Source organism: Paramisgurnus dabryanus, chromosome 22 (assembly GCF_030506205.2).
Source record: "Paramisgurnus dabryanus chromosome 22, PD_genome_1.1, whole genome shotgun sequence".
NCBI lineage: Eukaryota > Metazoa > Chordata > Actinopteri > Cypriniformes > Cobitidae > Paramisgurnus > Paramisgurnus dabryanus.
Window position 1 is genome coordinate 11,611,994 of NC_133358.1, and position 26,138 is coordinate 11,638,131.

The 26,138-nt window shown below is 38.4% G+C and overlaps 1 protein-coding gene across 3 annotated transcripts in view; it reads left to right on the forward strand.

Moving 5' to 3' along the window:
• Nucleotides 1-26,138, forward strand: part of pard3aa (par-3 family cell polarity regulator alpha, a) — a 556,247-nt gene that overhangs the window by 442,895 nt on the left and 87,214 nt on the right. For all 3 annotated transcript variants that reach the window (XM_073813113.1, XM_065294770.2, XM_073813112.1), the window contains one exon: nucleotides 8,777-9,052. In XM_073813113.1, the coding sequence (XP_073669214.1) occupies nucleotides 8,777-9,052 (276 nt within the window). The remainder of the gene's footprint in view (nucleotides 1-8,776; nucleotides 9,053-26,138) is intronic.

Consider the following 26,138-nt stretch of genomic DNA (forward strand, 5'->3'; position numbering starts at 1 on the left):
TTTCTGGTCATATAGGTATGGCAGGTGGGCGGAGTCCGGGAAAAGATCACTGCGATTAGCAACACGACCCAACTTTCATTTCGTTTCATTTCAGAAGCCGATTTCACTCGGATATATACGTCACCACGGTGAAAATTAGACAATCAATATTTTTCGTTTCATGGCGACTTTAACATTAAAAATGTTTAATACATGCTAAAAAAACTATATTGTTCATTGTTTGTTCATGTCAGTTTATACATTTACTAAAGTTTACTAATACAATTTTATTGTATTAGTAAATTGTATTTTATTGTAAAAGTATCTTTTAAAATCACTGCACTTTAGTTTAAAAAAAGGTGACAACTTGACCCATCCTATCCATATGTTAAGTCTCAGCTTGTTAAAAATACACAACCTCCATGGGGTGAAACAAGTAGCACAACACAATGTTATCTTATTTTCACTTACAACGTTTTCAAGCTAAGAGTGAGATCTGCCTCAAGGCCGTATGAACCTCTCGCTCTTCTTCTCCTAAGCTGAATTAAACATTGTTAGACATATGGAGAGGAGTGCCTTGGCTGTGTACGTCTGGAATTTGGCTGTGTCAAAAGATAAACAGCGTGATTTATTCAGCGAAGCGAGGAAGGACTGCAGGCGGACCGAAGTGCGATCTCTCCCGTTTGTGCTGAAACTCCAAACTTCTCTTCAAAGCCGCAAAACAAAACTTTCAAAGTTTTTCAGGTTGAACATAAATAACTCGTTCTTCAACTTGTAATTCTTTGGGCTGTGACCAATGACTAATTCCCTCTCCAAAAATGAAACACGTTGACCCTGCAGACTGTACAGTACAATTTCACCTCTCACACGCTTGATGTCATCCACAGGGTTTCCAGGAAGCATTTGGATGTGTTTCAGTTCAGTTATTTTATAAATAAATGAAAATGAATGGCATCAAGGTATGGCTACTGTAGATCGCATCTAATGAGATGATTTCGAAATCGTCTTGTGCCTTGTAGAAGTAAATGAAAGGTTGCGAGTGGTACAAAGCACCAGTTGTGTTTTCTTCGCTTGTTACCTAGAAACAATCTCATAACTGCCATAGCGACCCATATGTTACCGTCTTTCTTGCACCCACACACTAAAGCTCAGGACAGATGTGAGCTAATCACAACATCAAACTCTTAATTACTTTAACACTCTGACAAAAAGAGAAAATGTGCGTCCTTGCTCTGACAGATGCATAGACTAACATTTACATCTACATAAATCTTATTGGGATGCACAAAGACAAATTTGCAGTCTTTCTTGTTGTTCAAAATCTTTTTGGCCACTTACAGCCCCACACACACAATATCAATCTGCACTAATTAGCTTTGAGCCCAAAGTCACAAAGAGGGATTTGCATTTGTTGTTTTGCATTTGTTGTTTTTCAGAGCTCATTGGGGAATTTTCAAGCCTCTTGCTAATATCTTGATAATGTTTTCTTTCTTCCCTTTCAATTTTGAAACCTAGTGTAAGTTTTTTTTTCTGGACTGTCATGTAGTCGGATGCCTTAAGTGTTGGTTAGTGTCTGAACTAAAATGTAGTGGCACAGCTAAATTATTAAATAGTGTGAGGAAATGGCTACACTACTGTGATTTCTTTTAGATACGTTTACTATGATACGTCCACAGCAGTGTTTCTCAATATTTTTCAGCCCAAGGACCACTTTATTTTCCAATTTTTTTCTGAGGACCACCTAACAGAATCCCACTCTAACACGCCCCCAAAAAACAACAAAATAGGAAGGATAAGCTAAATTTAAGTTTAATATGCACTCATAACTAATTTTTTAAACACAAATGCAATGCTATGTTCAGAAATTTTTGTATGAATTTTATTTCATTTGAAAAAGTAAATGTGAAATGAGTTGCAGCTTAATATGAAAAATCTACTTAAATAAGTGACGATTGTATAAACACTTGCCTAGTTTAGGTCATCTTTTGGCGGACCACTGGGGGGGTTTGGTGGACCACACTTTAAGAATTACTGGTCTACAGCATGTATTCATGTTTATTTTTGCATTTACAATACATTTATAAAATCAAGTGTCATAACTGTTAACATTAGGTAATGCACCATGAACTAACATGTATAACCGTAATGTATAATAAAATGTAGTTAATACTGCAGTATACTATAAATATTTACTATGATAAGGTTGGTTTAAAAATACTATAGTACCTAGGATTTTACTACAGTTTACTTTTATAAAAACTGCAGTGTTTTTCATTTAAAATAAAAATAAAATTGTTCTTATCAACTGTCCCGCAATTAGTGAATTTGTTCGAAAACCCATTTTATCACATATTAAAAAAATGTCATTAGCTACTTTATTTTTAGCATCTTATATTGTAGCTAACCAATTTTTAATCCTTTAAACCATGAGTAGCTTGTAAGGAGGCAACAGCTTTTAAAGTAGTAACACCGAAGGCCTGAATTTAATGATAAATCAGGAGAGAGAGGGAAACCAGAGCTGTAATGATGTGCCTTTTGTTAACACCATTCTGGGCCATTTATTGTGTAATGAAGTAAAAATGGAAGAAACTCCCAGCACATTAAGCTTCAAGTTTAGGCGTGCGCACACACACAGGATTTAAGATGACTAATTTACTTAGTTTTACCAGAGAAAGATTTTCGGCCCAAATTAACTCTTATTTTCCCCTAGTGGGAATCTGAAGAAAGTCAAGTCCAGGACCTGAATCAGTTTCTAATATTCAGCTCAGATTATTATATAATGTGTGACGTTTTCAGATCTAATTTTACATCTCCCGATGTAGAGTTGAATTTCCGACGCAACTCACTGCTGAACCACCATAGTATGAAAGTTGGGGAAACGAACTAGCTATGTTTCCTGTACACATAGTAACATGGTCGCACATCTATCGTTTAAACCAGGTTAGTTGAACAATATAGTTAAAGGCGCTCTAAGCGAATCTGTGTGACGTCCCTTCCTGTTGACGTTCGAAGTGTTGTCAAACAAAACGGAGCGTAGCTAACTCCTCCCCCTCCCTTACGTGCTTTGTGAACGAGTCATGAACAAGCCCAACCCCCACTCCCAAATCCTTCTTGTTGTTTATTGGCTAGAACACTTTGTTATGTTTTGTGGTTGTAGGTGTGACCACTTTGTTTTTGTTGCAGTTTGCGTAGCCTGGGCTGTCTGGAGAGACCGCGTTTTGTAAAGTGTGTTCAGGGGACAGGCAGCTAGCAGATAGTGAGGAGATGTTTACTGTATGAAACAATAAAATGTTTTATGGCCTAAAACGTGTGATTTCCCTTAGAGCACCTTAAGTCACATTATTTTGTGTTTGCATTAGTGATGGATGGGTCGGCATTTTTTCCAACCCGCGGGTCCCGCTTTTATGAAATATTTGGCCCGCCTCAACCCGCCCTGCAGCACTGTATCTATTTTTACAACCTGCACCGCCCCGCATCTGCAACCATTAAATAGACATACTAGGCATTTGTAATGTAAATAAAAAGAGACTTTATTTTAGCCTAAAAGTGCTTGGAAACAGCCATTAGATTACATCTACTGGCAACAACATACGCGAATAAACCATAGAAACTAGCATGGTCATATTAATAAAGAAATAGGATAATGATTAACATTTTCAACATTTACAAAGCAGCGTTTGTATTATCTATTTACAGTTTAGCTACCTTAATTTCACCCGCAGATCGTCTTTCATCTTTTATTTCTCCGTTTGTTTTGTTGTTGTGTCTTGCAGCGGGAGATACTTGGCGTTTCCGTGATGTGACGCCAAAGGTTTGGGGATATCAAGTTACGTTGCGGAAGTTACGTTGCCACATACGCCTAAGTACTTAAATATAAGTGCATAACTGCATATGACTCAATTTGTTTAAGTTCACAGTACTCAAATGTATGTGTTTTAAAACTTAAATGGTTTAATGCAACCGGTTTCCTTAAATGGTTTGAGTTGAGTTAACTTTTAGGTCGACGACCCGCTCATCACCAGTTTGCATGGTTTATGGATAAAAAACATATTATTTTCCACATAATGTACATTTTTGTAGATCCAGATTTCCCTCTCTTCCTGAAATGCACAGATTTTGTACAAAATTGTCCCTGATTGCCCAGCTAACCCTTTATGTTGTGATTGGCCTGAATACCTACCATGTTTAAAAGATTTGGTCACATTGCAATGCTAACAGAAGTTAACTTATAGGGCCCTATCTTGCACCCAGCGCAATTGACTTTGTCAGTGATGTATGTATCATTCGTATTTTACACCGGCGCACAGCGGGTTTTTTCCTCTACAGAAGCACGTCGGCAAACTAGGGAATGAACTTGCGCTCCCTGGGCGGTTCAGCGCAAAAAAGAAGGCGTGTTCCGGCGCAAAACATCCCTGATGCTATTTTGCAGTTTCAAAAAACAATTGCGCCACTGACCAAAAAAAAACTAGTCTAAAGTCAGTGTCGCGTTGCGCGTTGTTCTTATGCTATTTTAAGGGCGCATGCTTGACCATAATGTATAGCGTGCACAACGCGCACACACTTTGCTTATCTAATCTACACAGATGCAACAGTTATTTTTGCAAATCATAAATTGTTACAATAAAAAATATTAACACATGAGATAAGGGAAATCATTGTGGTGAGCATTGTGGTGATAGTTTTTATTTATTGTGTGGCTGCGTTAAAAAAATTCTCATGCAAATAACGATTAAAATATTTTCATAAGTTTGTTGTGTGGCTGTATTACGTTTATTTTATGTAAATAATAATTCAAATGTTTTCATAAGAAACCTTAATGTATATGAACTTGATTTGTAAGTGTTCTTTGGGGTTGGACCTTGCTTGCGTTTCTTGGGTCAGATTTCAAAGCCCCCAAACCCTTTCAGCGTTGAGGGTGGACGCAGATCTGTGTAGAGGCAGATCCACCTCCCGTTACACGGCGTGCCCTATTAAGCTGGCAAGCTTGGGATTCCCCCGTCTCCTGACATCATTGTAGCACTTGGCGCAATGATGGGGATGCCAGCTGATGAGACAATTGTGGCTATTTCCTCTCACGCCTGTTTAACAGACGCTGATTTGGGCGGGTTTCTCCTATCCCCATACAAAACAACTTCTCTGTCTTTGACTGCTCTTACAAGAACGTCGGTCTCCTCGGCTGTGAACCGCTCCTGGCATGCGCCTGGTAAATCCGTCATAATAATAGCAACCCGCCATGGAACTTGCGCACTTGCGTTTAAAGGGAATGTTGGATAGCGTTCTGATTGGTTTATTTGACGTTACACCCAAACCACACCTATGAATAATTAACCTACTTCAGACCAACCTCCTATTGATTTGCGCCTGGCGCAAGAGTTATTTCTCCCGCCGGGAAAATAGCAACAGCGCCCAAGATCCGCCCACAAACTCACTTGCGCTTCGCACTTGTGTTTCAGATCGTTAAAATAGGGCCCATAGGCTGTAAGTCCGAAGCGGGAGGAATTATGATAATGTCTCTCTTGTCTACATCACCAATCCCTTTTGACTACAATCCGTGTGTTTCTTGTAGTCCAAGAAAAGAGATTTACGTTGGAGATGATAACTTGCATGATCATTTAGTTTGGGGTTTGTGCGTTTTGCATATCATTAACATGAACTAATACACACTTACACACCAAAAAAAAGTAAAATTGTGAATCGGACCATTGAGATGCTATTTAATGTCAGATTATTGCTTTAAAAAACTGGTTTTAGTTCTTTGTTGTTTTATATCAAGTTATATAAGTTTTTATATCAGTTTTTGCTTTTTTTTGAAAAATACCCATGTTAAAGTGTTTGTTTGTTTGTTTATGGTTTGTTTGAAAGCAAAGGGTCTGTTCATTCATTTGATATATTTGTATGTTTATTTATTTTTAGAAGAATTTTTTTCTTGAATGCATATTGTAAAACCAGACGTTTACACTGTCACACAACACATGCAAAGCTCCGTGGTCCACTTATATCCTGTCCACTGCACTAAATTAGTTTTAGCATCATACTCCAGAGGGCAGGTTATACTGAACTCTTCCTCAATGTGCTCATTATGCCTTTCAAACACAGACATATCTCTTGCAGATTTGATTTGGCCATTATTGTCAAAGCGCCGGAGGCATCGTTGTCGTCCTCCAATTGAGTTTCTATAACTTGTCATAACAGGGAGCAGGTTTCTTACCGGCAGTGACATCAGTTTTGGAGCAGACGGCAGGTGGAACAGAAACATTTAAAGTAGTAGTTCATCAAAAATATCTGTATTTGCTGCTTTGACATTCTCCTTCTCTCTCACACAGATTTGAAACAACATGAGAGAATTGCCATTTTTGAGGTCACTGTCCCTTTAAAACTCCCACAATGCATGCAGACAAATATGAAAATATGCTGATATGTTTATTTCCCATTACTGCCAGACTATTAACGTTACTCACAAATGCACACAATTCTAGCACACACAATTGGATTTTCTCGAGCGAGGGGAGAGAGAGAGAGACAGTCAATGGCATTGTAATTGTATTAGACTGTGACAGAGAGAAAACGCTCATTGTTGCTAAATTAGATCGTGCTTATGAGAATGTGTGGAAACATTCAGTCTTGGTGGGAAAATCCTACATCTCTCTTCATCCCTGGTACAGCTGTCAATCAAAGAACTGACAGAAAGATGTCTAGGGTCAAAGGTCAACTCTGACCTGGGGAAGTGAGGAGGTACGGTGCTAAAACCGGCCTAAGGAAGGATAGCGTTGCTATCAGTGTATCCCTCACGTTCTGAATCCCATCTGGATTTTATAATGTGGGTGGGTACCGAGGCAGAGGTCACCCTACAGGAGGTTTTGCACCGGTCCGTCCACTACAATTCCCATTGCTGAGGATCCCCTTTCTTTCAATACAGCGACACATGTGGCCTATGCACACAAAAAGCCTCATTCAGTTCAGCCCACCAGGAATGGCCTTTGAAATCTCCCACTGAGTAAAGGAGAGAAAGGTTGAGGCAAGGCAGAAAAAGGCTGTTGGCGAAAGATCAGAGTGTCCATTTATGAACTGAATTTAAGAATGAACCACTCCCTTTTCCTCTCCCTACCGCCTGTTTTAGTGAATCCATGTATTGACAACCATACATCCTGCTTGGTTCACTTCATCAAGCAAGAGGCCAAAATCTTTAGCAGAAACATATTCAAAAGGAGGAATTTGGGGGCCTGGGAACATCAAAGTTCTTCCAAGTTAAATATTTCTGGAATAAATAAAATAAAACAGATTTGGCTGAGGTTTAAGAGGACTGCGATGCCAGTAGGAGGTTCTGTCCTCAGTGTAACCAGGATGTCGATCTTCTGATCTTCCAATTTATATTGGCTCACATGAAAGCTTTGGTCCTGAACTAAATAGATATTATAGGTAAAGTATATTATAATATAAAAATCTTCCAGAAAATGTTCTTCTTCAAATATATAAAAATACAATATACCAAATGAAAGAACAAACCCTCTGCTTTCAAAAAAAAAAAAGAAACGTTTCATCCTACCTTCAGTGGTTCTTTTGTAATCAGCTTTTGAATATGGGTAGGTTTCTGCAAAAACTCCACATTTTGAGCAAAAAGCAGAGATAATTCCATTTTTGTGACGGACTTTTCATAGAGATCCCATTCAGAGCGATCTTTAAAACAGACACGGACATGCAGCCGCTTGCCATAGGGCAATACTTCCGGGTTTAAAAAGTTGAGGAAGGTGGATAATAGCGGTATTGCAGAAAGACGGAAAAACTCGTCATTGGCGGGGAAGCTTTTTCTCTTGATTGACGAGATATCTCGTCAATGGCGGGGAAAGAGTTAATGTATTGTGGATCTTTAAGCAGTAATAAATACGTTTATAACATGCATTTAAAAAAGAAACACTCGTCAAACATAATTATTATAAATATTATTTATAATTACGAAAATACCTGAAAATGTTTAAAGAACAGTGATATAAAAATAGGCATTTCCTGGAGATGTGTGTGTTAATTGTACTTCTTCTGTGGCACATATTGAGTTTCTGCACAAGAGCGCCCTCTGGCTTTTGGATGTAGCGGCATTTCACCGTAATTCATTGAGAAGCATAGCAAGCAAATCGCACGATTTATCGTTACACCCATACTGTACACTAAATTATTAAATAAAGTTGACATAATAAAAGCTAGAAAAAACTTGATTTAATAAGTTACAGCAACTCATCACATCAAGATGTGTAAAAAGTTTTGACTTTGGCAAAAATAGAAACTGTCTTGTCTGATTCAGGATCACACAGGATAAACGAGCAGTGGGCAGCTGTGTTTAATTTCATTTTAATTAAGTCAAACTGTTAGAATTAATCAGCAAATTATTACCTTTTGTGCAAACAAGAAAAGCTTTCATTTAGTTAATACAGGTTGTGTTTGATGGATCTGCACGTGACGCCCGCATCCTGAGGAAGAGCGCAGTGGCAACCATGTGAGAGGAGTTAGTAACCATGGTAACGCAAATGGCGTCTTACCTATCACTGCGGTTAACGTGCATCGTCTATGCTGAGCGTAGCTGCACCTGGTTGTAGTAGGAGTAAATACCAGTCACGGCCTTTACAGTTGCATTTCTCATTTACTACCGTTTCAATAATTGCTCTTGGCAAAACAGACACAAATGTTGTACTGTTTGTGTGAAGTAGTGGTAATCTTTTGTAAACTACAATAAAACATGCATTTAATGGTTTTGAAACATAAAGTATTACCACCTATCGAAGCCTTTAATGATATCTCGTACTTGTAGGATTCAAGCTAAGACCAGGGAGATTCGCGAGCGACAGGCCAAAGATCGAGACTACGCCGAGATCCAGGACTTCAACAGAAACTTCAGTTCAGACGAGGAGCACACCTATGCAGGGATCGGCTCTCTGAACTCATCTCTGAACAGCAGTATGGACCTGAGCCAGAACCCTGGTCAAGATCAGCATCCTCAGACCCCTAAAGACCAACCCCTGCCCTTAGACGCCCTCTATGCCCAGGTTAACAAGTCCAGAAATGGACGCCCACCCTCCACAGACAGGTAAGCACTTGGGAATTTTTTCTGTTGTAATGTTGTTTGGACATTTATTTTTTAAACCATCGTGCCTTGATGTACAGGCTGACTTATCAGTACAAATAAGTTGGACCTTGAGTTTGAGTGCTTGTAAAGACATTTATAAAGCAAAACGGCTGTTGATGTACAGTAAAGTGAAGAAACCGTACAGGTATGCATTGACATGTCCTTGACTTGAGTGACGCCACACATGTATTTCAAAAGCTTTGCATTCTGCTGGCTGCCATTTCAAAAATGTTTTCTCAGTATTGCGAGTTGTTGAATATTTCTATTTTTAAGGTTGTGTAAGGTGAAGGACACTATATTTTCTTTTGTTTTAAATGGAAAATGGCATTCCTTTATTTTCATTCCCGTGCGAAACTTGGGTTTTCAAAATAAAAGCTGCTTTCACCCTGCCTATACGTACAGTGGGAAGATAAAGTAGAAAACACAATAATCAGATTTCTCACCTGGGTCCCAAAGGCTGGTGTTATAGCACAGGTGAATCATTGATAATTCTCTGGATGAGGAAATGTAATAAAAAGCAGGATTCTTTATTATCAAGAGTCATGTCACATCCATCTTCACCCTTTGCATCATTGTGGCTAGAACACCTATAAATTCATCTTTGTCGTACACGGAGATAGAAGTCATGTGTGTTTTACAAATCTGACAGTTTTAATGTAGTGGTTTGATGAATGCAATGCAATTCGTGTGTGCAATAGGATGTTTGGATGCTACATCCTGAGTGTTATCTGAGGTGATGGTTTCTAGCCTTTACATTGCAGCTTGAACATGATTTGCTATTTGATAAACGTGTAAAAAAAAGATCAATATTTATGTCCCCCCTTTTTTCTTTTTTTAAGTAAAGACGATTTTGGACCTGAACTCTCCATGTGTAATACAAAAATGAACTAATTTTATGAGATATAGATACAATATTTTAAAGGATTAGTCCATTTTCTTAATACAAATAAAAATCCAGATAATTTACTCACCACAATGTCATCCAAAATGTTGATGTCTTTTTTTGTTCAGTCGAGAAGAAATTATGTTTTTGAGGAAAACATTCCAGAATTTTTCTCATTTGTAATGGACCCCAATACTTAACAGTTTTAATGCAGTTTAAAATTGCAGTTTCAAAGGACTCCCAACGAGGCATAAGGGTCTTATCTAGCGAAACGGTTGCCATTTTTGGCAAGAAAAATAAAAAATATGCACTTTTAAACCACATCTTCTCGTCTTCCTCCGGTCATGTGACGTGCCAGCGTGACCTCACGCAATACGTCATCACATCCAGAGGTCATGGATGACGTACGAAACTACGCCCCAGTGTTTACAAGTGTGTTGAAAGAGGACCGTTCCGACGTTGTTGTATGTCGAATGATACTAATTAATGTCTTTGTGTCAGTTTATTGTTTAAAATGGTCCGCAAATGTGCGTTTCATATATGTAACACGCGACCTTTCTACGTCATTACGCAATTACATGAGGTCACGCTGGCGCGTCACAGGACCGACGATAGACGAGAAGTTGTGGTTTAAAAGTGCATATTTTTTATTTTTCTTGCCAAAAATTACAATCATTTTGCTAGATAAGACCCTTATGCCTCGTTGGGAGTCCTTTGAAACTGCAATTTTAATCTGCATTAAAACTGTTAAGTGTTGGGGTCCATTAAAGTCCATTAAAATGAGAAAAATCCTGGAATGTTTTTCTCAAAAAACATAATTTATTTTCGACTGAACAAAGAAAGACATCAACATTTTGGATGACATGGTGGTGAGTAAATTATCTGGATTTTTTTTTTTTAAGAAAATTGACTAATTCTATGTATAAAGGCTGCAGTGTTCACCAACTTTGCATCTTTACTGTATGTGTTTCTGTAATATTATTGTCGTTCAGCTGTCAAATATCTCACTGTTATTATTTTATTCAAATATGTATATAATAAAAACTCACTCTGATCTGCTCCTGCAATGTTATTGACTAATGCTGATGTATTTACATTGAAGAATTCATTACCTAAATCATTTCATTACTCTGGCAGCTGTAAAAGTGCTATCAGTTAGTTATGGAAATGCTATGAAAGGCCAGCATGCCCCTTTCCTAAACAGTAATTACTCTCTCTGGGTTTATTAAGGCGGCGGATAATTGCCGAAAGTGAAGCAAAAGCAATGATTGACATATGTCACTCCGGGTGCGTGACCTTTCTCAGGGTGCACTGGGACGGGGATTATTAGCCGCCAACTGCTGTTGTCCCAGCAGGGGCGAACCGTCCCCACCCCCCAACTGTCATGAGATCACCCACCGAACCCCCCCGCCATTTGGTCACAGTGAGAATATGACAAGGTTATGCAGTCACTCAATAATCTGGCTAATCCGTGTGCCAATATCTCTGGTGGCAGCTAAAGGGCATCATTCGATCCCTGGCTCCCTAGGGTTAATGCATGGGGATTTCTGCTGGTTTTTAGTAAACAAATAGGAGAGCATTGCTGAATAGCCATTATTAATAGTCAGTTATTATTAATAGTCATCATAATCCTACATCTTAAGAAAATAGATAAATAAATAAATACGTCTGTTGCAGCAGATATATATTTTGATTCACATGTTTTTTTATAGCTCATTAGTCTTAATGGGACTTAATGTTGCATTGACTTATTGATTAAGTGTCTATGGTACTTCTCTTATAATAAACACAAATGAGATGAGATGATTGTTGAAAACAGCAAGAGTATTCATGTGAAAAGCATTAGCTCGATCTTTGATGAAGGAATTTGATGGAGGATATATACGTACACATTTGTTTTTATTTTTAATTACAAATTGGTTAATTCGATCTCATTTTATAGTGTTGATCTTTTGTCAAACTTCACAACTGGGATCTTGGTATCAGGCAAAAGCCAGAGACAAAAATTGTAATTTGTTTTCTATTAGGCAAAATATTGCACAAATTATTAAGGGTTAAATAAAGAGAAGCACAAGCTGGATTTCAGTGCCGCTGTGTTGCAATAGCTTGAAACCATGAATGACACCTGGAATAGACTTAAAAAGACACATGCAGAATCATTTCACCTTCTTCAAGAAAAATATTGAAACAATTTGTTTCAAAAAACAAAGCAATAAACCCGGACGCAAGCTTATCTGCTTGAAATCTGATTACATGCAAATCATCATGCGTTTATTTTAAATAGCGAGTTGAGAACTTCACACCGCTTTGAATATCACTTAGAAGGAAGCTTTTGTGAAATACGTTGTAATATTTGTCTCAGTGCCTCTGGAATAAATTGCATACTTTCATTCGTATTTGGCTCCGAGGGTTGTAATCTATGTAAACGGCGTAATGCATTCAAATTCTAGACAGCCACATCACTTCGTTCGAAAAGGCCCGACTCTCTCACTGAATCAAAACAAACCCCAAACAAACATTTGCATTTCTAAATGAAAGCTAATAGAAGTTTCATACTGTCTGATTCCTGAAATAAACAGCCCTTGAGTTAGCGTCGACTTTAGCTCATAAGTAGATGTGAAGTTTGCCGAGGGTTCAAGGTGACAGGTTTTGTCACATGAAAGAGTTTTCCGGTTCAGTGAAAGCGTTTTTCTTGGAGGTGTTTATTTATTTATTTATTTTTCATTTTCTTGAAACTAGCAACAGAAATGAAAACAGATTTTAAGATTTCATATTGTGGAAGATAATTGAACTGGGTTTTCGATGTAAAAGTCAGAGAACGAAGAATAGATGCAGTGATGTGAATCTAATAAGAATTAACACAGGCATGTTATTATAGGGGCAACCTTTCGATCTTTCTGATGAAGCCAATACGGAAGTGACTTAAACTGCAATTCATCGACTGGCCACTTGAGGCTGGCTCCAAAAGGGAGTCAATTCCCATAGACCCCCATGTTAAAATGCCCAACTTTACAGTAGAAAATACTATGTTTACAGCCTGGTACAAAAAGTGTTTTTTTTTTGTCTATATGGCTAATTTTGCCCTTCGTGACGAATGTGAGGGGGTGATTTTTTTTGTAACTCATCCGTTTAAATTATATTAAGCATTAAAGTTCTGCATAATTAAGGGCGTGGCCACTTGAGTGACAGGTGGAGTTCCAGGTATAGGTAGGTTACTTCAAAAATACCAAATTTGGAGCAAAAAGCTGAGATAATTGCGTTTTTGTTATAGAATTTTAATAGAAATTACATTCAGAGCGATGATCGAAACACACACAGAATTTGAACTGTTTGTCCTAAGGGAATACTTCCAGGTTTTATAAGATGGGTAAGAGCACCACCTAGTGGATAATAGCAGAAATACGGATTGGCTGAAAAACTCGTCATTGGCAGGACGCGTTTTCTCTTAATTGATAAGTTCACTCGTCAATGGCGGGGAAAGATTTAAGATCAATTAATTAATAATTTATTATGGAACTTATGTCTTAAACATAGGCAGAGTTTGGGGGGCAGGGACCAGAGCCAATTATGATTTTGTTTGAGGCTATTAATGAAATAAAAATATGAGTATTCATATTTTATTTGTCTGATCTTAATATTTTAATGGGTAGACTGAGTAACTTTAGGCTAAATATTTTTAATTCATTTAAAAACCACATTAAGAAACCATGAAGCGCACTCTCTCGCCAATCTCAAAGTTTTGCAGTACCACTGTTTCCCCGTAGGTGCCCAGAATTTAAAAAAGGCATTTTGTTAATATCATTTCTGTCTGCATATATATATATATATATATATATATATATATATATATATATATATATATCACAACATGGTTTCACGAGATTCACCTTACAGATATCCAAAAACAGTCAGATACACAACATAAAACTCAAAATACAAAACTCGCAATGTCTTGGCATGCATTTAGAGTTTGCAGGAGTTGGTACATCAGTTGAAAGCAAAGACAGTGTTGTGCTGTTGTGGAAGCAGTGCTTAGCCTCAAGCAATGAATTTATTTTGCACCTGAGGATGAATCACGTAACACGACCCCCATCCCATGTTTCTGTTCACTCTGGATTCAGCTGCTGAAATCTTTCAGTGTTCCCCTTCGCCCTCTGCCATGGGTTTGCAAATGTTAATTTTCTAGTACTACTAATCACTCTGCTGCATTAGCTCTGTGACCTCAGACCTAGTGAACCTAGTAAACGTAGTGTCACTGTCTAAGACAAGTGACCGGTATTGAACCCTCTACATAGCAGCAACCCCATTTAATTGATTTCAATAGATTTTTGATGTTTGTGTGCGGCTAAACTTGAAGTGCATTTTTTCCAATAAATGTAAAAATACATACACTGAAAAAAATTAATTCTATTTACTATTTTTTTAAGGTAAGTGGTTGCAAACAATTTATTCAAGCTACAAAAAAAAAAAAAAAAAAAAAAAGGAAAATAAAATAAAAAACGTTTGTTTAAATGTAGCTTAAATAAATTGATTGCAACCAACTTACCTTAAAAATTGAGTAAATTTAATGAATCATTTTTTCAGTGTAAGCGAACAATTATATTGGAAATTTTATCTGTTATAAAATGTAAAAAATATTTTTTTTCACACTTTGCCCCCCTTATTAGATTTTGTACAGATTCTGTAGTAGTGCATTATGGGATTGGAACCTTAATTAAAATGCAAGTAGTACGTTTGATACCATAAAATGCTGCCTTTGCATTCAGCTAACTAGGTAATGCAACAGAGCAAATCGGCCTGGGTATGGCATACATCTGCTGACTTCCATGTGACCTGCATGCCATTACATAATAAATGTTTGTTGCAGGAAAAGAGATAGGCGAATGCATCGAGGGAACACGTCATTAATTTCCCAGCATGTTCAAATAAATATCAAATAAATGTCCATTACTTTGGCCTGGTCAAGGCCTCCATTGTACATTAGTCGTGGACAATAGACAAGACATCGATTTATTGGTGTTAAAAGTGAGGTGACGCCATGATTTTGTTGGATTCTGTTAATGTACTGCGGTGATGTAAAGCCGTAGTGCCGTCAAGTCGAAGGGAGTAGCGTGCGGAGAGCTTATAGACAAAATTTAATCAACCTATTAGAGGTCACAGTCTTTGCATCCCACCCAGCTGCAGCTTGGGATCGTTAACAATCGCCTTTGTGTTTCCATGTGTGTGATTTCATCCACATGGTTGTCTATACGGCACAACCGATGTCCATAAAATCAATGAAAGCCTCTCTTCTTCGAGGCCAAAAATGTGTCCGGCCTCTTTACAGAAGAGGGCGCTTGGATCTCTAAAGACATTCAGAAAGAAATGCACTATTTGACCATTTGCAGCTGAATAAATACGCTCAGACAATTACCAAATGTCTGGGTCCGGTCCGTCTGCCTTTAATAGTGTCCCAATCGGAAGGTCAGAGTGGCTGTAAACTGTAGAGAGTCCAGGCCTTTTGCCCTGTAAAAGGTTTTGTAAGATGGGGCTTGAGCTTGTGAACACACCCTCGTACTGTAAATCCCAGCTCCATTACCCAGAAACCTTTTTTTATTATACTTGTTTCTTATTGGCTCTCTTTAAATGACTGCATAGCAGCTGTCCATTTGGACAACAGAAACTGTAATTGTCTGTTAATACTTTCTTTTAATGTGGTCAAAAAATCAACCCTTATGTTTTGTAGTGCCGAGTCACATTTATCATATATCACCCGTCCCTAGTAGATGTCATATTCGGTTTGTTGTGAACATGTGAATGTTGTTAGGGACAGAAGTGTAGACCAGATCTTTTGTACTGTTGTTTTCCTGTGTGTCAACCATTCATTCAGTTGGTAAAGTATATAAAATGATTTTTTTATGGGTAATGAAGGTTATATATAATTTAGGAACTTTAAATTAAACATTTTTCTCACAACATTTCATACAGTATTTCACACCCATCATGTGAGATTTATTTATTTATTTACTTTATTTAAAATTTATGCAAAAAAAGTACCGAGCACCTAAGGTGACATTGGAGTAAAAAATCTAAAGTTTAGTTTCATGTGCTCATGTGAAACTTTCCTGTGCTCATGCAAAACCTTGTGAAAACATGAGCATGCGATAGTTTCACGTGCGCACGTGAAAGTTTCACAAGAGCACGCAAAACTAAACGTGGTAGTTTCATGTGTGCACGAGAAAGTTTCACGTGAGCACGCGATAGTTTCACGTGAGCATGCGATAGTTTCACGTGAGCATGCGATAGTTTTTGCTCCATGTCCCCTTAGGGGCTCCGTAAAAAGAACATCAAACTAGAAAATAAATTCAAGTATACAAATCACACAAAACGTAAAATCGTAATAATTAACAAATAATTTAAATTTTTAACTAAATGCGGTAGTTTCACATGCGCACGCGAAAGTTTCACGTGAGCATGCAATAGTTTCACGTGAGCACGCGAAAGTTTCACGTGAGCATGCAATAGTTTCACATGAGCATGCGAAAGTTACACGTGCGCACATGAAAGTTTCACCTGAGCACGCAAAACTAAACGTGGTAGTTTCATGTGTGCACATGAAAGTTTCACGTGAGCATGCGATAGTTTTTGCTCCATGTCCCCTTAGGGGCTTCGTAAAAAAGAACATCAAACTAGAAAATAAATTCAAGTATACAAATCACACAAAACGTAAAATCGTAATAATTAACAAATAATTTTAATTTTTAACTATACTCAATGTCCTTTGCCTATTCGAAAAGGAGTGAGAAGAAGAAGAAAAAACTTATTTAATCCCACCCCTTCTCCACAACTCAAAGCCTACAAAAAACGACCCTCATTCCAAATATTCATACATCTTGCTTCTAATACCTCAAAATAATACAAAAAAAGAAAAAGCACATAAATTATATAAACAAAAAATAAAAAAATATAAAAAATTACTATGAAAAAAAAAATTATTATTCATTTATAAATTAATTATTCATTTTGATGATGTTTAACATGATTTAATGAATAAAATGCATTTATTTGTATTCAAATATTACATTTTCATAACAGATTATAAAGACTTTATTCTAAATAGGTAAAATTTTCATGCTTTTAAATGAAACTGAATGACCTCTATTTTCAGACAGGAATTCGTGGGCACAGACCCAAAGCTAGTAAATAAACCCGGGGGTTGTGTGACACGAGTCGAGTGCAGTGTGTTGAGCTGTCGGCTGTCACACAAAATGATATTTTGGTGAGCGTGAAGCAAACCGTCACCTCTTTGATGCACATGATTTGATTGACGGCTGCTCCCATTAGAGAGAGATTCTCTAAGCTTCTCTAAGTCAAGGTGAGACGAGATGAGAGAACGAGCGAGAGATAGATAGAGAAAGAGAGAGAGAGAGAGAGAGAGAGAGAGAGAGAGAGAGAGAGAGAGAGAGAGAGAGAGGACTCTAGGGAGAAACTTACGCTCTAGAGAGCAGTGTTAGCAGGAATGGTGTAAAGAGTCTCACCGGTGTCTCTTCACCTCCTTTCACTTCTTTCCTCCAAATCCACTTTCTCCTGACTTTGCATGGTGTTGAAATTGGATTATAAAGTGCTAGTATCTAAATAGCTTTTGATAGAAAGGTAGCAGCTTGCATTTTTGGAAAAGGCAGTTGTGCTTTTACTTTTCTGTTCTTTGCTTTATTTGGTACTTTTTTGGGTTGAAGAACATGCAATTGTAGAGTCTGATAATTGGCCCAGGTCTTTAAACCCATTTGAGAAAAGTCATTCACATTTCCACGCTCCTACATAGTTTTCCTACTGTGGCAATATGTCTTTGCTGACTTGGCTTTGTCCCAGCTCTAGGCCCAACCGTAATTCGAACCAGACCTTCGCACTGTGCACCATCATCCTTGATTGGTTTTTCAATGGTTTTCATGAAATACACAATAGCGTAATAACAGGAAGTGTCTGTAACATCAGATGTAAATACATGCTTCATGAGCAGTTGAAGGGATTTACTAAATGAACATATATGCGGTGGGATACGTGTAGATCAGTATAAAAAGCCCAAGCATCTCTAAAATCCTGTCTTCTCCCATTAGAAATGAGGTTATAAGATTATGAAAGATTTTATTACCTTGTACTGCCACTGCAAGCTATTTTGCATATACATTTCAATTAATTTTTAAGTTGATCTTAATTACACTCGTGATTTTACTTCATTGTGTTCGTTATTATTTCTTAACCTCACCTATTACGGTGTCATTATATCACGCCGCATCTGTACCGCCCTTGTTTAAATATATTTTTTGTTAATAATTCATTTGTAAACGGCTGAGCTCTTAGAGGCGATTGCATGTGTGTGAATGTTTAATCTGTTCTTTCATTAAGCCCAAGGGAATGTAAAATCTCGTACATATATATATATATATATATATATATATATATATATATATATATATATATATATATATATATATATATATATATATATATATATATACTATATAAATATACTATATAAATATATCGAGCACATACTTGTAATGGTGCTGCCTTTGATTACACCAATTTCAGCTGCTTACATCAGCAGCAAAGCGTTCAGCAAATACACCACTTATTACTTTCTCTGTTCGCTCTTCCTCCACTTCACACTGAGAAGCTGCTCGCATGGGGCCTTTTGGTGGCAATAAAACAGCAGAACGACAGATGCCTGTTTCTAGACCTTTTCACCATTGTGTTGCCTTAGTCTTTGTTAGAGCATTTTTGCCCTTTGTTTTGTGAAAACACAGTCATTTCGATAGGCCACTCATTCACATATATAGAAATATATATGTATTTTTTTTTTCTGTGGCTCAGATGCACTCTCAAGTACAAAAGGTACAAAAGTTCTCACTGGAGTGGTACCTTTTAAAAAAAGACACTTTTGTACACAAGAGTTTAAAATTAGTAAATAACATTCCAGTTTTTTATAAATTGGGTAAGTGCATCTAGTGTATAATCGCGGTATTGCAGATTAACACGTTTTTTTTTTTTTTATGCAAATGTTTCCTCTTAATTGACGAGATAACTCGTCAATGGTGGAGAAAGGGTTAAAAGGTAACGTCCCAGTGACAACTTTTGTACATTTTTTCTGAGAGTGTGTTATAGCTGTGTGTTAGTAGCGCAAAGCTCATGGGTTTGAATCCCAGGGAACACACATACACCCTAAGAAAATTGGTCACTAGCTGTCCTAGCGCGATCCCCTTTAAAAAGTACACCTTTGACCTTAAGGAGATCATTTTACAACCTTAGAGAAGTACATATTGGTACTAGGGATGCACCGATAGGATTTTTTGGGCCGATACCGATACGAATTTAAACAGACAACTTCTGGCCGACGCCGATACCGATATTACACACTTGTATACAATACTATACAGTTGGTCTATTAGCTAGTTTATTTCTGCATCAAATTATTTTTACTGAACATGGATTGGATCTAATTAACATTCAACTGACCAACATAATAAGAGAGGCACAAATTAAGCTAAAACAAATATAATAAGACAACATGACAACCTTCAAAGGTGGTTTTTGCTATTCATCATTTATTTTATTAACAACATTAACGCATTTTTTACATATAATTGTTGAAAATAAAATGTTTTGGATTGCTAAAGATGAGGGGAGGCGGCGAGCATGGATCACCCATTGGTTTGTGAAGATCGTTTTTGAAGCTTAAAGTATGCATTGCCTGGTGTCACCATCTTGGCCGCGCGCTACGCGAATCACTCGCGGAAAAACGAAAATGGGTAAAGAGGCGGGATGTGGGTGAAGCTGAGGTGGCTGGTTCCTAAGACCACGCCCGCCCAGCCTGATTCTAGTGACAGCAGTAGCTGTTTAACCACCCTTAATTATGATGACGTTTAAGGTTTAATATAATTTAAAAAGATGAGTTACAAAAAAATTCCCCCCCCTCACAGTTTTTATTAAGGGCAAAATTAGCTATACAGACCAAAAACACTTTTTGTACCAGGCTGTAAGCATAGTATTTTCTACTGTAAAGTTGGACATATTTAACATGGGAGTCTATGGGATTTAACTCCCTTTTGGAGCCAGCCTCAAGCCAGTCGTATTGGCTTCATCAGAGAGATCGGAAGGTTCCCCGTCGGGATCACCACTGTGTGAAGAGAGATTTTGCAGCCAAGCAAGAATTCAAGGACCTGTAGCTAACATTGTATACATTAATTTTACACAGTTATGTTAGCTCAGTGTAATAGTTAATATACGTTAGAAATATGAACGAATGTAATTTACTTGTCATTTATTTCCCTTGTTATCACAACTACTGTAAAAGGACTATACTGTAGTTGTTCTATGGAAGTCTACCAGAAGTTGCGTTTAGTTCACAAAAGCCATTAGTTTATGTTGTTGCTGCTGAAACCGTCCATACATATAACTAAATGGTACATTTTAGGACCTTTTAAAAGGGTACTGCCCCAATGACAGCTTAGGACCATTTTTTCTGACAGTGTACTGATAAAATGTACACCTTGAAAACCACTTGGAATAAACACTTGTGAATAAACGTAATGCATTTCCTCAACACAGCGTGCATGTGCATCTTATCGTGCTCTTTGTGAGCTGATAGTCTGCGGTATCTTGGAAGTGAATTATCCAACATGTCCATTTTCATTTTTTTGGCCCGTTTTAGAGAGGCCCTCTGGGATGGACAGGATGAGATGGAATAAGAGGCAGGCAATTTATTCTCCGTTTGCACCATTACATTCATTTAGGAAAGCAAACAGCCTGACGGGAGAGCGGCACGCACATCCGAACCACCTCATCTCACATGTACTCAAACATGCACGCGAGGCTGGGATAAAACGGGCGGCTTGATTAAAATGCGTGTACAGTATGTTTGATTCATGCCTTTCAAATGAGATGCTGAAAGATGCTTTAATGAACTTTTGCTTCGAAGATGAAAGAACAGAGAATGAAACCAATTTTGCATCATTGTGTGAGTCTGACAGTTGAAATCAAGGCTAGGGTGGGGCTCTGCCCCCTACAGAAAAAATAAGCTAAAAGCTCATTCACACTTAGTAAATACAGACTTGATCGGTGGCACCAGAAAGGCCGAATAGGGCCGCTGACGATTACACATGGTTGGGAATGAGTTTACTGTGGTTCAGTGGTCAAAGCCCATTAAACCATGCACAAATAGCATGCTCATTTTGTGTCAGCTTCACTCATCGCTTTCTATTAATAGTTCATATACAAAGATATATGCAAACATCTATTGAGAAAGTTAGTAATTGTTATTGCTCATTTTTTTTATCAGTGTGTACTGTGGAGGGACCTTTACCTTTGAGAGAATAAGATTGGAAACTGTTTTACAATATGACAGCATTTATAATAAAGCAAACAATCAAGAGGCACCATTTAAAAATAATGGCTGAAGCACAATTAGCTTTTCCCCAAGAAACCAAGAGGCAGTCTGTTTTTGCTCCAGGACATTATAAAAACAAATAGCATCAAGAGAAAGAACACGTACCTCTTTATTCAATTGCTGATGGCAAAAAGATCACATTTTAACCCTACACAACTCCATGATGAATGCAGACTCATATCCAATGTTTTATGTTTGAGACAAACCAGGCTTAGATATTAGATACAGCCAAGATGGTCTTTTCTAGGTCACCGGCGGGTATTTCTGTCTGCCGTTTTCTACTGTATGTCTGAGATCTGCTCGACAGTTTTCACATGATGGATAACCCAATTCGCTAACATAATCACGGATCCCTCAGCTAGCATAACATCCCGGCTTCTATTCCCCCAGTCACTTACACCTCCCCAAAAATAGTGGCAGTAATAAATGTGATTGAAACAACAGGAATGTGATGGAAGAGTGCAGGGGCCAATCGCCCACCCGATCTGAAATCTTATGAGAGGATTTACCATCCTTATACACTCCTTCTTCATTTCCTCCTACGGCATTCCCCAATTCACTTCTGCTGCCTTATAACTTATTTAGTCTTTGCGTCAACATTTCTGCTTTCATGGATATTGTCTGTTGCTTTCTCTTGCTTTCACATTTGTAGAGTCTTGTTTGCTTGGTTTCGTACTCAGCTTGGACATCTCTCAGCGCTGTTCTTTATGTTTTTGAGATCACGTTTACTGCACCTGTTCATTGAATCACCCTTCCTGTTGAAAGTACCAGACCATGCTGGTGGTATCATCACTTAGTGTCATCACTTGTCACCAGTGAACTAAATTAAGCATCAAGACCACCTTGCTCAACCATCTTCAACTGATAGTCCATGTTGGGTAACAATCCTATGATGTTCCGCATGCTACATGGGTCAACAAGTTTACAGATGGCCATGCACTGGCTCTAGCACCAGTTTCAATGGAAATGGAGTATGTGTCTCTGAGGTTTACACCCCCTCTGGCATGTTACCCTGTTTAATTTGGCCCTCCGGCATCCCTGCTGTCCTTCCTTCTCTAGTGGGCCTCTCCACTCTTGGCAGGTGTTGAGTTGTCAAGGTGACCTCAGCCCCTTCCTTCCAGTGCTAGGCTGGGACACGGGGAGTGAGATGTACCTGTTCAGAACCTGGCTTTAGATGGACAGAACTTGGCTAGAGCTTAACCCATTCTCATGTGAAATACAGAAATGTATGCCAACACCCTCTTTTGTCAACTATAATGCACACACACGCACCCCTTACACACTCCCTGCTGGCTCTGTAGTGGTCCTTTGACAAGGTGCAAACAGACAAGCTTGATACCCCCCCCCCCAAGTTATAGACTCAGTTACACACGCTACATCTGCCTTACAGATGGATGAGTTAGAAATGATTGTTGTGGTATCAACTTAATCTAATTTGTATGCATTTTAAGTCTACTATACACAAATGGAATTAAGTGGTTGCTCGGGCTTCAAAGAAAACAGAATCAAACACGATTGATTGTAAAACCTTTCATAGGAGCTAAAGGAAATTACCTGGTCGGAGTAAACATCCAAATGTCTTTATTCCAACCAACTGAAATGATCTTGATCAATAAACAAAATGCCCTCATGCAGACTTCATCATTTATAGTTCAGTTAAGTTGTCAGTCTTGGACGGAAGTGTTTGTTCAGATCCGAAACCCACTGATTGTTTACCCGAGCTTAATTAAATTTACCTTGCCCACCGCTGTTCATAGCAGCTTGAGTTTCTTTCTCTCTCTCTGTGCGGATGGAATTAGCTTGCTATTCGGAAGGAGCGTATCTGCGTTTGCTCTCATTGTTTCATACCATTGTCAATCCAATCCCTTATTCCGGACAAGCCCACGGCTGCAAATCGGATCACGGAAAACCCCCATTGTAATTCAAAGAGTGAAAGCTTGTTGAGCCAGAGAAGTGAGAAATAACACTTTGATTGAGACACCTCTGGATTTGGGAGAAAAGAGAGGGATTTATCTGCGCTTACAAATGACAGCAACTGTGAAGCAGAATGTCTTTTGTCAAGAGCGTAATGGTAAGGTTTGTTTGCCAAAGGGTTTGGCTTCTCGCTGAGGATGAGTTTGTGTTTTAGTCACGAGTGAATGTGTCTCCATGGATGTATTCTTAGTTCAGGGATTTGGTGGCTATTATGTTAACGCAGAGTGCCTTGCCGTTCTGGAAAGTTCATTTGTTTGTTGTCTTTAGGCGGTTGGCAAACACAACCCTAAATGGCTTCCTAAGATCTTAGGATTGGCATCGTGGCAAACTACCAGAATCGTGTGGAAGAATGGCACTCTAAAAAAGTTACAGGAGCTCTAACTGGAATGATACCACTTACAGGACAGTAGGTACAGATATGGACCTGCGAGGTACTAATGCTGCGTTCCAGGAAACCTGTAACCCGTGTTTTTCCAACCTTCTACCCCTAAAAGTGCACTGGAACCGCAGTCTTCCCACCCGTGAACTCATACTAGATCGATGTACTCCCAGTTCCGAGTCGTGAGTCATGGTTTTGAAGTCGTGATTTATGGCTCAAAAACCTTCTTGAAATGCAGCATAATATGCACTGTTGAGGTACAAATATGTACTTTTTGAAAAGGTAATGCCCCAGTGATAGCTTTTGTACCCTCTCTCTGAGAGTGTAGGCCAACATGTAGAGAGGATTCCCATATGTTGCCTGTACCAGTATAGTCCAGAAGCATTTGCTGTCACACTGACAAGCAGAAAAGGACACAAAGAATTGCATTACGGCATTTAGTGCACCACTGAGGAATCAGCAATTGGAGACTTCATCAACATGCCTAATAAAATCCAAAGGACCGGCAGCCCAGTCACAACTAACTGCCAACAGAATAATGTTGATTCTTCTTGACTGCCAATAATTGCAGTGATGTCATCATGTAGTTTTCTTGGGATTCTAGACGCCAAATGACAGGAAGTGGGTTTATGCACTAAAACCAGAAAAAAATGAAATGCGATGAGTTCACTCTCCGGTGATTTTTATGATATGAATGGGATGGGGTGAGCTAATAACCGAGGTACTCTAATGAAATCAAGCTTACCGAATTACTCTGCTGATTGGCCCGAAATAAAATGGGATAATATTTTTCTCTCATCATCTTCAAAGACAGCTGGTGCTCAGTTGAAGAATAGATTATTATGATGCAGCCAAACCAAGTGGATACACGCGCACACACATATATACACAGGGTTAAATGCTGTACTGTACTGCTGGGTACCTTGAATTAAATAAGAAAATAAATAAATGGCCTACATACGAAATTATAATAAAACTTCAAGACCACAAGGAGTTAGAAAAACCTCAATGTGGTAATTTCAGCTTTGTTTTCTGATGTGTTAATATCTATCTTTTACTGTTTCTCATAGTGCTCATTAAAGTTCCTGATTTTGATAAAATTGTTATAGATGAAGTAATATTCATCATCCATGTTTGATGCTACTGATTCTTAGGTGTACATCTTGAAAACAACAATAATCATTAAAATCAAATTGATGCTATTGACCCTGTTTTACAAGAGAAGCTAAGCATAGAAGTTTATCTGATGCACCTTATACTGTAGCTAGCCTGGCTCCGCCCTCCTACGTGCTTCAGCTTAAGTTTAATTTTGCTTCAGTACTAAGTCTGGAACTGCTTTGTAGAGTTTCGTTTTCTCCTGCAAAAATCTGCAGGTCCAATCAGCGAACAGATGGGGGTGGCTAAGAACGATGACGTTGAGGTCGTGCGTCAGTTTGAGTTGTAGTTCAGTAATGGCAGCGGAGAAAGACGTGAGAAAAGCTATTCGGTCCGTTGTTGCAAAACTGCCGAATATACAGAAGTTAAAGAAGTTAAAGTTTTGTTGGTCTGATTATTTGGACTTGTTGTTTCCGGCCGCATGAAATACGTCACGACCACACGTTAGCGATTGCCTATGGAAGATCCTGAGTGACTCTGGGCAGATCCAATAGTTTTAAACTTCAACAGAGGACCCTCCTTAACGGAAGTAACGCTTTGCAATGGAGCATGACCAGACTCTCTTTACAAATGAAATGAATGTACGAGAGTCTGGTTGGACCAGGATAGCTTATAGCGCCTCTTGTGGTAATGCTAAGAAATGCTTTCTGGCGGATTTGAGACCTGCATGAGAAATCTGGCTTGCACAGCTCAGTACATTGCGGAAGTCAAATGCATTGTGAGTAGGGATGGGTACCGAAACCCGGTATTAAACTGGCCCCGGGGCTAAATTATGAAAGACCGTAGTATCAGTAAGATCTGACGCTATCGGTTCTGCTATCGGTCCTGGAGAAAAAAATAAAAATAAATGTACTATGTATTCTTGCTTAATAATGTTTTCGTGCACATTTTATCTCACCAAACATTTCTAATTTGCGATTAAGACGTTTGTCTGTAAGACCTGCGAGATCTCTCATGCGCGCCGCGGAGGCTGGCTGTCTGTCAAACACAACCACAACAACGAGCGCGGCGCACGCACACGCATAACAGCACGAAAACTACCGCTTAATACAAAGAGTGACGATGGCGGATAGAGCAAAACATTCAAAAGTGTGGTTATACTTCACTAGAGTTGATGCAGACAACGCTCGTTGTCATACAGGTAAGTGCAACAAGATGTTTGCATGTAAGGGCGGAAACACAAGCAATCTGTCAAAGCATCTTTCAAAAGTGTATTACGTGCAGAAAGAAGCTG